This window comes from Cololabis saira, chromosome 2, assembly GCF_033807715.1.
Source record: "Cololabis saira isolate AMF1-May2022 chromosome 2, fColSai1.1, whole genome shotgun sequence".
Classification (NCBI taxonomy): domain Eukaryota; kingdom Metazoa; phylum Chordata; class Actinopteri; order Beloniformes; family Belonidae; genus Cololabis; species Cololabis saira.
In genome coordinates, this window is record NC_084588.1 from 12,758,546 (window position 1) to 12,772,227 (window position 13,682).

Here is a 13,682-nt window from a genome sequence, read left to right on the forward strand (position 1 = left end):
CAAAAAAAAAAAAAAAAATACAAAAACTGGAATACTCACTGGACCATAAGGATTCAGGAAATGTATATTATACCCAATTTAGAATCATCAATTAACCTGAAGGGGGTGGGTAACTTCATGAGCTGCTAACTATGATACAGCTGCCACTCAGGAAGGGTTATCTTACCAAAATATCATCTATAGACATGGATCTTTTCAAAAATCATAAGTAAGTTTTGTCACCTTGAGTGGTACTGATATCTGGTCTGGAACATGGACTAATAGTCAATTTTAGCCACGCCCATCTCCATCAAAATCGCGCCATGTAAAAAAAAAAAAAAAAACTCTGCCTTCGACAATGAGAAGACAAAGAAAAACATTATTAAAGTGCTATACTTGCCACGTGTCAATATCTCAAGAACTGCAAAAAAAAAAAAAAAAAAAGTGAGATAATAGTCTAGTACTTGGAACAGTCTCCTGGTGTCATATGACGTCATCTCCTCAGGTTGTCCTTCAACATGGCCACCAGTCAGTTACATTTCAGGGGTTGATATTTGCTGATCATTCTCCAGCTTCATCAAGCTCCAGGAGCTCGTTTCGTTTCTCCCGACACGTGGAACCAAGTATGAAACGAATCAGTCACTAGAGGGCGTTGTTATGAGCACGCTCATAAAGGTGAAGGGGTTTGTGTGTGTGAAATCATTATATCATTTAACAATTAAGCACCAATCAGATTTGTTCAAAGCAGCTCTTTGACTTCCATCCTGTATTGATCCAAATTATAAACTCGGTATGATGACTTGGTATCAAGTCCTTCACAAAGACACCATTTTTTCAAGTTTGGTCTATAAAAAGCTTGACGGTCGATAAAGACCTGAAGCTGCTGGTTTAATTACAACCGGTGGCCAGAGTTACCTGATGGTCGCCGGTTTGAACTTCCGCGATAAATCAGGAATCTCCTGAATTATCTGGAACATTGATTCCCAAGTTGTTTTATAACATCTTGGGGGAAGAAAACCCTGCACATTCAAACTTTTTTTCCCCGTGTTTATCCTCTGGAGTCTAACCGTTGCCGTCGTACGAGTCACAATGATGTGATGAAGAAAGAAACAATAAGTGGACGGAGGAGTGAGAGTTAAATGGTTTATTTACAGGTACAGACTTGGACATCCGGCTGCCGTACACAACCTTCCACACATCTAAAAGCAAATAAACCTTTATAAAAATGTGATTTTTACAAGGGGTGAATGAAGCCGACAGTCCTTTACTTTACTGCGTCCATGTGTCCTCCTGGACCAGCTGGTCCCCGGCCCTTGTTGACTTTTCCAGTTTAGTTTCTTCTTCCAGTCATCAGTCTCTCGTTGAGTCTCATGAGACCTCCAGGAGTTTGAGCTCAGGGGTCCTCCTTCAACTGAAGCAACGTCAGATTCAGAAACAAACGTGAACACGTGTCCAAATGTCCGTCCCTGCTGGACGCCAACGATGCGTCAGAATCCAGTTGAGGCCAGAGTTCAGATTAGTGCTTCGTCAATAGAATCTCACACAGTCTTCAAAGTTTGAACTGTTTTAAAAACACGACTCACTTCCAAAATGAGTATCTGCACCCAGTGATGGGTCAATGGATCAATGATTATACAGCAAAAGCATTTTCACTGCATTTTCAGTTGGAATCCAGTTACACATTCATCAATACTTTATGGCACGACTGCCGTCGCACCACTCAAGCTTTACTTTTATACAACAATCGGACTGTAATTCATCACTCTCTTGGATACCAGCACTGACAGCTGAGAGGAAATACGACTAAAATAAAAGGACGAGCTGACTTTAGTGTGAGAACAGTTAATTGTGGAGACTCTTCAGAGAAGAACTTAACTCTTCCTCTCTGTTTTCTTCCAGGAAAAAATCTTGGAAGGATTCAGATGAATAACATCTGGATGTTACTTAAATTTAAAATATTTTTTTTAATTATTATTAAAAAATAATAATTCAGAATGAAGGTTCTGAATTTGCCCCTTAATTATATATAAATTCTGTATAATCTGGATTTATGTGTTAACTACTGACATTCTTCCAGAGTTTAATTAAAAGTCTTGTTTTAATTCGTGGAGCTGGAGGTAAGAAGGGCCAGCTGGGTGTAAACTACAGCTCTTCTTTGACAGTTTTTGTCTTTTCCTCAGCTCTCCAGATGTTTGATCAGCTAAACAAAGAAATGACAAATTCATTCACTTTCAGATGAAACTGATTCTTAACCCTGAGCGGAAGAGATCTGAGATTTAAGTCGTCTCAAACAGGCTTAAATCTTCGTCTGCACGATCAAGAAACATTCAGATTTATTATAAAATCAGATGCAACACAAGACAAAACGACATCTGCACATTCAACTGAAGTTTGCCTTTTAAACTTTCTTTCTGGAAACAAAGTTTGGTCTGAACCCGATGCAGGATGTTGTCGTACCATCGTTACGTACCCCCCCCACATGAAAACAGACTTTTACGAACATTCATGGCAGCGCTTTGTGTCTTCACTCGTACAAAGACGATCAACACTGATGTTTGCTTTGTTAAAGCAGCACAAAAGGAACGTTTGTCATTTTTAGTCCACACCATTCCCCTTGTTTCGTCTCCTTCTGGCTCATTTTCTCTTCCATCATTAACTACTTGAGTCTCTTAATCTCCTTTCATCCGTGAGCTGCTTTTATTGTTTATGTTTAGCTTGGCGCCCTAAAGTGTTGTCACAAGAGACGAGCGGGCCGGGAGTTCAGAGTTCCTCCAGCTGGGCTTTGCAGACGGAGACGGGAGACCACAAGAGCAACCGTCTTAAAATTACAAAAACTCTTTTGTGCTGCTTTAAGAGGCAGAAGTGCGGGTCAACTAGAAGTTAAATATTTAAGGAAAACACAAACCAAACAGGCAGTTTCGTACAGATGTGAACGCGCTCTCATGAATGACCCGACACCCGGGACACTCGTTTTTTAGTCTCATCATCTATGTGTTCTTGATTATTAACGTTGGTTATCGACCTTCACTGTACTCGAGAGGACAGAGGTGATTTTATCTGATTAAATGAATATAAATCAGCGTGACCTGTGCTTGAATGTCACACTGAACTGACAAGGGCTCAGACAGTTTTCTGGCTGCACTGAATCACGTTGACGGAAGTCCTTTTTTATGTGAATGCGATTCACATCTGCAGTCAAATAGGAAACTTTTCATGAAAGTAAAATGAAGAGAAGCCGAGCGGACGTCAAGCGCTGCATATTGAACATTCGAGGCAGCTTAAAAAGAAAAGATTTCACATTGAAGCGGCTGAGACCAGCGGTTGTTGAGCAGAAGCTGCAGCCATGAAACAACTGATTTAGGAAACATCTGCTCCTTCTTTACGGTACTTTGACCCAGTTAATAGTTTAAAAGTCCTCTTTTGTTGAAATGTGTCGACTCAAAGCACAAGACGCCGTTTAAAACAGACTACAAACACCTGGATGACGAGTTTTCAGGCCGCCTGGCTTAAACGGCGAAGCGACGACGACACGTGGTAAAACGGCCCAAACGAAGACGACACTACAATAAATACAGCGACTTTATATAAATAGAGTTCAAGTTAAAATATTGCCATTATTAGTCTTTATATGATGTGTGACTATACAATATAAATGTGGCTTTAAAAAAATGCTCTACTTCTCAGTATTTACAGTAAAACTGTGTAATATTCACAGGATTTCCAGACACCGGGTGATCGACGACGGTGGATGAAGTGGTGCCTAAGAGCGTTTCTGTCGTCGATAAACTGAGATGAAGTCAAACTTCCGGTTACATTACAGACCCCAGCGCCACCGTAGTGCACATTTACTGTCCTCAGACGGTTTCCTGAGCTGATCGAACAGCGACGATGATGACGATGATGGTGATGAGGAGGAGGAGTTAGGTGTGGCGGTTCACAGGTACGGCTCTCCGAACGTCCTGCGACACTCCATGACGCCCGTGCTGGGAGGCCGGTCACAGTTGTGGGTCAGCTTCACCAGGGTGGGCGCCAGGCGGTCGTACGCCAGCTTGTACTCCCGATCGAAGGCGTCTGATGGAGGAGGGGGACAAAGAGGTTACCACGGAGCAAATGCAGCGCTGAGTCACTGACCAAGGGGAGAGTACAGAAAAACAAACGTGTTTTTAGTTTCTTGTGAGAACGGAGACGAGACTTAGGGCCGGGGGGCGATATGGACCAAAAGTCATATCTCGATATTTTCTAGCTAAATGGCGATACTCGATATATATTGATATTTTTTCTGTGCCATAATTGGGGTTTCCCCCAAAGCATTATAGCATAGCATCTCTGTTAGCTTCATTTTTTCTGAGGAAAACCCTTAAAAAAACAGTCAGTTTTAATACAATGCCTCGTGCCAAATGTCACACAGGTACCTTTATTAACAGAGGTCTGCACAATATCAAAATGTATAAAACAAATGAAATAAAAATAAACTGCCTGCATATATAGAATAAAAATGCTTCTTGAATAAAATAAAACAAATATCCCTTTCCTGCATAACAATTAAATTAAAATACACTGTGCAATTAATACAATGTAGACAGTAACAGGCAGACTTTTCCACTGAGGTTGACAGTTGTGCAAATAACAAAACATTTGTGAAAATCTCAAATAAAACATTCAAGTCAATTTGTCACAAAATAAGCTATATCAAAATCATAAAAAAAAAAAAAAAAAAAAAAAAAAAATCGATATAAACGATATTGTCTCGCGTTATATATATAAAATATATCGATATATATTCAAATCTCGATATATCGCCCAGCCCTAACGAGACTGTAATGATACTTCATTACCTGAACTAGAAAGCCAATTTAACTCCCTGATATTAACACCTTAAATCACCTGATTGAGACGATATTCCAGTTTTTTTCAAGTCTCATGAAGATTTAACATCATTTATCTGTAGTTTGTATTTGTTTCCTTCCTCATGAAGACCTTGAGCGGTCTTACATGCGCTGCATTGACACCAACCTTTTAATTATGCCACCGTTTTAGGTTTTATTCTAAAACGCTGAAAATGGTTAAAGATGGAATAAATCCCTGGTGGAAAACGTTGTTCCGTAGGAGATGATAAAATAAAACAAAAAGACGACTGTGACTCACCAACATCGATGTTATCTTTTCCCAGCGCCACCAGGGAGAGGAAGAGGATGTCCCGGTACAAACTCCTGGAAAAACATGAGCGAGCGTTTCAGTGCGTAAGCATTTGATCGTCTATGTCCTCATCTCTGTCAGTAAGGTGAGGTTGCCAAACAGAATCCTTGTTACACAGGTATTCAGTCAAAAGGGACTTCTTTGCACTTTGTCAACCAATGTGATTGATAACTGGATCTAAAGATCTGGAGTTGATGGCAGCAGCTGGAAGCAGAGCCGAGTCGCTGCATCTTCTCTATTGTTTGGAGATTTCAATGTCGATTTTTTCAGCTTACTGACTGCAGGGATGAGCTCCAGCAGACCCCTGAGACCCTGAAGCAGATGTGATGGGCGGATGGACAACGTATCATGAGTAAATATGAATTGAAGGTGGTTCTTATCGAGTGTTGGATAGAAAAACACTTGAAGCCTGTTTTCAGTCTGAACTGAAGCCTCTCCTCTCTGCTGAGCCAGTTAACATGTTTTATGGCACATAAATGATCCTGAACCACTGACTCCATCCCTACAGCATTCACATCACAAGGGTGCAGTTAAAATTTTACAAATGAGTAAATTAGGCACTTTAGTTTGACTTTAACATATAATTGATTGAGACCAAAGAACTGATTGCTCCAACAGTGCTGCGGTGTGGATCCAAACCCAAACACTGCACGGGGGTCATGTCTCTGGACTGGCCCGTGAAGGCCGTCTGTGTCTCTGTGGAGGACGGAGGACGGAGACGGGTCTGCTGGAGTCTCAGCTCCTCAAGAGCGAGGCCTGCGTAGACCCTGGACCGACCGCAGGTCCATCACAGGGCCATTAAGAGACAACTCAAACTCCTGTGTGATCCATGCACGAATCATGAGGTCTTGACCGAGCAGATTTGTTGAGAAACATCTATAGTAATCAATGTTTAAAAGCCTCCTGTTTTGTCCCTGTACGCGTGAGCCCTGCTGACCTTTGCCGCTTGACCCCGACGGTCCGTCCCAGCAGCTGCAGCAGCTGAGCCATGGGCCGGCTCACGTCGTTCCTCTGGATGCTCTTCACCACGCTCTGCAGCAGCTCCTCGCTGAACGGCTTCTCCTCCTCCGGGACCGGCCGGGACAGAGGGTAGCCCACATCTGACACACACACACACACACACACACACACACACACACACACACACACACACACACACACACACACACACACACACACACACACACACACACACACACACAGATCAGGTTAGTGTCTCACACGTACAACAACAAGGCACCATGAGGATGGTTTCAGTATCTCAGATCAGCTGTGAAGCACATGTTATATATTGCTAAGTTTTCTTGTGCTAGTGTCCAGTAAAAATGTATTCAGTTAAATCATTATTTGGATCGATTAAAAACAGTTTTTATGCATATAAAAAAATAAACACACAACATGCAAATGAATTAGGTTTTAAATTAGTTTTAAGATGCCACAACTATCTTATTTTATAACTCATTTCAGTTTAAAGCACTGCTATTCCCCTTTGGACTTGGAGTAAGTCAATTCATTTGGATTTCTGAAGCTGAATTTATATCATGTTGAAACATGAGGACAAAAATCCAAACGAGTTCTGTGCGACTGGTAACTTGTTTCCATGACTCCCACGGGGATGTGAGCCTGCTCCTTCCTGCCGCCGTCTGCACTTCTGGCTCAGGATCATTTAGTGTTTATGATGAGCCTCATCCGGTTGGATTTGAGGATTTCTGTGTTGTCAGATAAATGTAAAACTGACGAGCAGCTCATGCTGATGTTTCTGTAGCAAACATCTAGTGGACTTAGTCAGGAATGCTTCACACCTGCTGCAACACAAGAAACCCCTTTATCTGACCTGGACCAACATTGATGTTTCTTCCCTCTGATGCAACACGTCACAGGATTTCATGGCTTACAAACAAATCTTTCTAGAAGATTTTGAGACCTCCTTGAGGTCAGACGTGGTGCTGACATCCATCTCTCTGAAGCAGATGCTCCTCATGGAGCTCACACTTTCCCGGGAGGGCTGTGCGGGGTCGTGTTCTGGGTCTCTGGAAAGCACCTAATGACAACCTGCGTTGTAATAGACGCTATTTAAATAAAATTGAATTGAAAAGGAAATGGTTAAAGGAGCTTATTCAGAGCTCTGAGGTTTTAAGGAGGATGTTCATGAGCCAAACTACAGCAGCTGTTCAGACTGAAGGGAAGGACTTTGATCACAAGATAAAACTTAATAGACTAAATAATCAGTATCTGCTGTGTTTATCTGACAGATCAAATGTATTTGTGAGGAAGTCTTCAGCTAACTGTGAAACTGAAATACAACAAACATGCTGATGACATCATCAGCACGTACCACATGGGTTAACGAGACACTACCAGTAAAGAACACAGTTCTCCACGCTTTAACACCAGATTCTGGCCGTCATTCCTACGTAAGTCTGTATGTGCTGTATAGATGTATACAGCACATAGAGACTTGCGTTGGATTGACGGTAGTATAGTGACGACTCGTGTCATATGTGTTTCTTTACGCCCTGATATCACGTATAAGTGGTAACAGCTCAAACAGGGTTAGCTGCGGGGGGACGTGGAGACTGCAGGACCATCATCTCGTCTCCCTCATCCAGCAGCTTATGTGCTCTTTAAGTGATACTAATGATGACTGGATGTAAAAATTTGTTTTTAGGGGACTGCCTTTATGTTCATACCATTTTTTCCCCCCTTCAGGGAGTTAAAAGTGATTTGTATTTTGGTCTGTTTGATAGGTAAGTTTGCTTATTTTTGTTATTTTGGTCTGTTTCTTGTACTCGTGATATTTACAAAAATAAACTGTGCACTTTAACCCCAGTTAACAGTGGCTGTCTGGCTGCGTGACTCTAGGAGGAGATCTGCTCAAACCTGTCACAACTGTCAAAACATACTCATCATTACTGTATCTTTGCACTAGATGTGTATAGATACTTGTACTTATTCTAGACAAACATTCAAACAGCCATATACACTCACTGTTTTACATTTATAGAGATTAAAATATGAAATTGAGGGATTTTCTATCGTATACATGTATCTCTTGCACAAATATTTCAGAGTTCAGTATGTATTCATTTCTTATCAATGTAAGCATTATTTGGTATTTAGTTTACAGTTCACATTTACCAAGTTACAGCAGAACTCGGTTCCTTGAAGACAAACAAATATTTGTCATATTTAATGAAGCTGTCACTAAGCCATCAGTTAAACATGTGAGGAATAAACAAGTCCCTCTGGTTCCTCCGACTGCTGTTCATACATTTTACCAGAGTGCAAGTAGGGGCAGAAAGCGTGCACGACGGCTTCCTTTGCAGGGTGGGCTTTGAAGGCAGAGCCGAAGCACAGCAGAGAGGGACATGATCATTAATGCGTCTTCTAAACCAAAATAAAAAAGTGTTTTGTGAAATATTTGCTCGTAACTTTAGTTTTCAATGAGATGTGTTTCTGGTTTTAAGTTGTAAGTGTGTAAGCAGACTAAATCGATCACTTTCTGGAAGTGTAAGTCTTTGCATGCAGACCATTAGATGGATCTACGGTGAAAACATGAAAGATCGACCACTGAAACATGAACCCTCTCAGACTAAGTGGGTGCCAGCGTGGGGGTGGTTGGTGTTTAAACACTACAGTGTCAATCTACTGCCACATACAGATGCCCAATGCCTCTTTTAACACGTGAGCAAGCGTGGAGGACATTCACTAGAGATGCAAACCCACATTCAAATACAGAGCAGGAGTGTATTTGAGACAAAACAACCTCTTTGTCACAGTCTCTACAGGACACTTTCACTGCAACATGAAAACCATGAAAGCTACAGCGGACGCCGACTTTCCACAGACAACAGTGCAGGGCATCAAGCATCAACACAGAACAGAGAGCAGGACGAGAGCAACAGGACTCATCTGAGGGAGTCTGCAGCAGAGGTGAACACTCACTCTCTAACAACAGAGTACAATTAAGCCCTGGAAGACAGAGAGCAGACACAGCCTGTTAGCACCGGCATTAACGCACTACCAGGAGGAGCCTCCGCGCCGCCTCCTCCTGCTCCATTTAACAATCAATTACTGCAGTTGTAGTGGAGCAACAGATGTGCTGGAACTGGACCCTGATCACTCGCTGGGATCCCGAACCAGCTGCTGTGGAGACGGTTCAGGATAAAGACACATCCAACACACTGCAAACTCAAAATCTTACCAGGAATATTTGTCTTATTTTCTAGTTAAAATGTCTCATTTTTAGTCCAAAAATCTCATTACACTTAAAACAAGTCATTACCAGAAAAATAATTTATTTGACATTTAGTTTCTGTTTCAAGTAAATTTTCACTTGAAATAAGTAGGAAAATCTGCCAGTGGGACAAGATTTATCTTCTCATTACAAGCAAAAAAATCTGGTTCCACTGGTAGATTTCTCTACTTATTTTAAGTGAAAATCTACTTGAAACAGGTGAAAATTGTTGTTTTTTGATGAGTCTTGTTTTAAGAGTAATGAGATTTTTTTTGACAAAAAATGAGACATTTTAACTAGAATTAAGACAAATATTCCTGTTAAGATTTTGGGTTTTTGCAGTGCACGACAGTGATACATCCATCACAGCTCGGTCAGCTCCTGCTGTGCGTGCTGTTCTTAAAACTGTTTTTGTGCTCTTCGTTCCCAGCCGGAAGAACCCACTCAGCAGTTTCTGGGCTTTTAAACTCCGTCCTCGCTCCTGTGAGGGTGGAGTGGATTCCATCTCTGTCGGAGGAGGTTTAAAGTGGTTGGGAGCAACGTGACTCACTGTATGTGTTCCAGAGGATGTAGAGAGGCTGGATGGGGTCCTGGTGCAGCTTCAGGTTGTCCCACAGGATCTGGATCAGGACATGTTTACTGTCCTCTGACATCCAGTGACGAGGGATCTGACAAAAGATGAGACAGAAACACTGACTACGTTTACATGCAGTCAAAATTCGGGTTATTGCTAATATTCCGGTTACCGAAACATTCGGAATATTCTGTTTCCATGCGTGAGCAAACAGGGTTATCCCTGTATACATGGTAATTAATCATTTGGGATATCTGGATCAAACCAGCGACGCACGGAGAACGTGATGACGCAATTACCGTCATTTCTGCTTCTTCTTCCTGTATCCAAATTCAAAACAAATGCTGCTTTGCGCAACTTTTCGCTCACCTTCTTGTAAATCTGGCTATCCCGGTACTTTCTACCGTCTACAAATGCAGAAAAGTTCATATCCTTCATTACATTTATGAAGTCATTAGTCTCCTCCTCACTCTAAAAGTGTGGCGTGGTCTTGCGTTTCTCATGTTTAGAAGAACTTCCTGGACTCAAAAGACCAGGATTCCTTGCTAACAGAGCATGCGCAGAAAACAAATTCATGTTCCTTTTGATGGAGATATTCCGTTAGGCGTTTACATGACCGAATATTCGGGTTTTAAAAGGAGTAACCCAGGGGTCATATTCAGGTTTTTAAAAATCCGAATATGAGCAAATTCGGGTTATTCAAAGGGGTTATTGGTGTTTACATGGCCGTGCAAAACCGGGTTATTGCTAAAATTCGGGTTTTAAAAGGGTTATTGATGCATGTAAGTCACTGAGTGAGCAGTCAGCTGAGAAAAAGCTATAAAACCAACATCTCCGTGAATGTTTTGTCCGTGCATCTGACCTGGGAGTCTCTGTTGCAGTGCTCCGAGGTGAGGATGAGGCCGGGCAGGTTGCTGGGCAGGTCCAGCCGTCTGAAGTACCACACCAGATTCCAGTAGATGATGGGATGATGGTCCACCATGTCGGCCTCCGTGATCACCGGGTCGCCCTCGTTCTCCAGCAGACTCTCCAGCTCCTTCCACAGCACCAGTGGGCTCAGATAGGGAACCGTCACCGGCTCGGGGTTGTGGAGCTGCCAGTCCATATTCAGGGGGTCCTTGTGGGGACAAAAGTTACACTGGTCAGATTCCAGCCTGCAGGATTTCAAATCCAGACACACTAACACCACATAGGGCTGGGCGATATGGACCAAAAGTCATATCTCGATATTTTCTAGCTGAATAGCGATACTCGATATATATCGATATTTTTTCTGTGCCATAATTGGGGTTTCCCCCAAAGCATTATAGCATAGCATCTCTGTTAGCTTCATTTTTTTCTGAGGCAAACCCTTAAAAAAACAGTCAGTTTTAATACAAAGCCTCGTGCCAAATGTCACACAGGTACATTTATTAACAGAGGTCTGCACAATATCAAAATGTATAAAACAAATGAAATAAAAATAAACTGCCTGCATAAATAGAATAAAAATGCTTCTTGAATAAAATAAAACAAATATCCCTTTCATCCATAACAATTAAATGAAAATACACTGTACAATTAATACAATGTAGACAGTAACAGGCAGACTTTTCCACTGAGGTTGACAGTTGTGCAAATAACAAAACATTTGTGCAAATCTCAAATAAAACATTCAAGTCAATTTGTAACAAAATAAGCTCCATCAAAATCATAAAAAAATATATATATATTTTTTAATCAATATAAACAATATTGTCTCGTACCATATCGCGTTTGAATATATATCGATATATATTAAAATCTCGATATATCGCCCAGCCTTAACATCACATCAACATTATTTTCATTTGACAGACTTTGGCCATTTCAGCACATTTCTCTTGTTTTTGAGGAGTGTGGTGCCTGGTTGGGTCAGAGACAGAGATGATGTAGAGCAAGGGGTCTAATAAGGGGGGAGAGCCACGCGAGCCGTCCATCCCTCTGATCCCTCCATTCTTGTATAAATTTAGCATCCTGACAACTTGACGTAGGTTGGCACACAGTCATCCGCATCCAGTCATATTTAGATAAACCCCATCAGGCTTCAAGCTCTTTTTATAGATCCAACACATAATGTACTGGCATTTATAATCAGTTTTACCCCACGAGTGAGCTGAGGAGCAGCTCAAAACATCTCTCTGCAGTCGGAACAAACATCAATCACTCAATAACTGGTACCACTAGTGTTATGATGAGCCACACACCTGGATAACATCTGCTTGGTGGTGGGGTTCACTGCACTTATACTTGGTTTCCTGCTGGATCGAAAGTCTGGATCTGTGGCAGATAAGGTTTTAGCACCTGGTCTGATACAGATCCAGATCCAGCAGGAGACCAAGCTAAAGTGCATCAATGCTGCACCAGGAATGAGGTTTGTCCCTGTAACAGTGAGAGTTCTGTTGAACAACTTCACGTGAAGCTGAAGGAACGTCTGTGATCAAGCAGTGTTCAATGTGCCGACACTTTGACCTTTTTGGTTTCCTTCTCACCAGACATTGTACAGGGACTTCATCTTACTTTACATGTTTTTAAGCCTAAAACAGCAGTTTCCTGCAAATGAGATCAATTCAACCACGGACACAAAAACTGACCAAAACACTGAGCTGAACGATGCTGACGTGATGAAGCAGAGGCCCGGCAGGATTCACCTGCAGTCATCTGATCCGTTGTTGGGAAACAATATTAATGACGGAGTATTGTTGCAAACACAAAAGCATGACCAGCAACAGCATAAGCTGTGTTTTTCATTGGTTTTCATGGTTTTAAAGCTGAGCATGAAGACAGATTCCAGCTGTGGGGTTTTGCGTGGACGTACCGTAGCTTCATTGAGGCGAGTGGGCAGGCTGCCCGACGTTGGCAGGAAGCGGCTGAATGGAGCCGTTTCCTCCAGAGGGCCGAAGGCGCTGATGCTGCGGGTCATGGGCCCGGAGGACAGCTGCCCGTGGCGGCGATCTGTGGGGATGTTGATCCCTTGAGCCTTGGCCAGCCGGTTCCTGGAAACACGAGCAAACATGGTTGAAACACATTCATGACGTCTGGATCCACACAGATAAAAATGGTATGAAGCCAGTGTGAAGCGTTAAACAGATCTTTCACACAAGCTTATGCTGTCCACGGTCTGCAACTGTATGCAGGTTTTAGTTCATGATAATAGTGGCGGAAATAGTGAAATGAATGCATTATTAAACTCAGCACTTTGCACTAATGTATTCCTCTTGAGACTCACCAGAAAGGTTTGACCTGAAAACACATCAGTCCTTTTGTCTTTCATCTCTTCTTTTTTTTTTGTTTTAACACATGCTGTGTGTGATAAACATCTTTACAGTTAGTCTTTGCTCAACTTTGGTTTAATGCATGTAACTCCCTCTAACCCTAAAGAGAAATGAGCGTGGGAGGGTATTTCCCTCTACTTCCATCTAAATCCTAAAATCGTCTTCTTATCTGACTGTAAGTGCACCAAATACTCTGTAGCCACTCGCTTGGCAGGGAGGATGAAGAGGGGGGGGGCAGTTATATTATGTAAAACAATTATAACTGTAAAACAAAAGATAGATTTGCTTATGAGTACGTACACATATGTGGCCACCAGAGGATTCTGATCTACAGAACAGTCTCCCTTTTTACTCACACATTTCATAACCTCTGTGACCACACACACACACACACACACACCAA

At 42.0% G+C, this 13,682-nt stretch overlaps 1 protein-coding gene across 10 annotated transcripts in view; it reads right to left on the minus strand.

Moving 5' to 3' along the window:
* Positions 1-1,125: 1,125 nt before the first annotated feature.
* The window catches only part of LOC133458284 (C-myc promoter-binding protein-like), a 99,853-nt gene continuing 87,296 nt past the window's right edge, over positions 1,126-13,682 (minus strand). For 6 of the 10 annotated variants that reach the window (XM_061738037.1, XM_061738074.1, XM_061738055.1 and 3 more), the window contains 7 exons: positions 12,823-13,000; positions 10,849-11,103; positions 9,963-10,080; positions 9,121-9,147; positions 6,113-6,275; positions 5,125-5,189; positions 1,126-4,050 (listed from right to left, as the gene is read on the minus strand). In XM_061738037.1, the coding sequence (XP_061594021.1) occupies positions 3,914-4,050; positions 5,125-5,189; positions 6,113-6,275; positions 9,121-9,147; positions 9,963-10,080; positions 10,849-11,103; positions 12,823-13,000 (943 nt within the window). In that variant the 3' untranslated portion in view covers positions 1,126-3,913. The remainder of the gene's footprint in view (positions 4,051-5,124; positions 5,190-6,112; positions 6,276-9,120; positions 9,148-9,962; positions 10,081-10,848; positions 11,104-12,822; positions 13,001-13,682) is intronic. The other 4 variants (XM_061738092.1, XM_061738083.1, XM_061738100.1 and 1 more) reach the window with 1 other exon arrangement.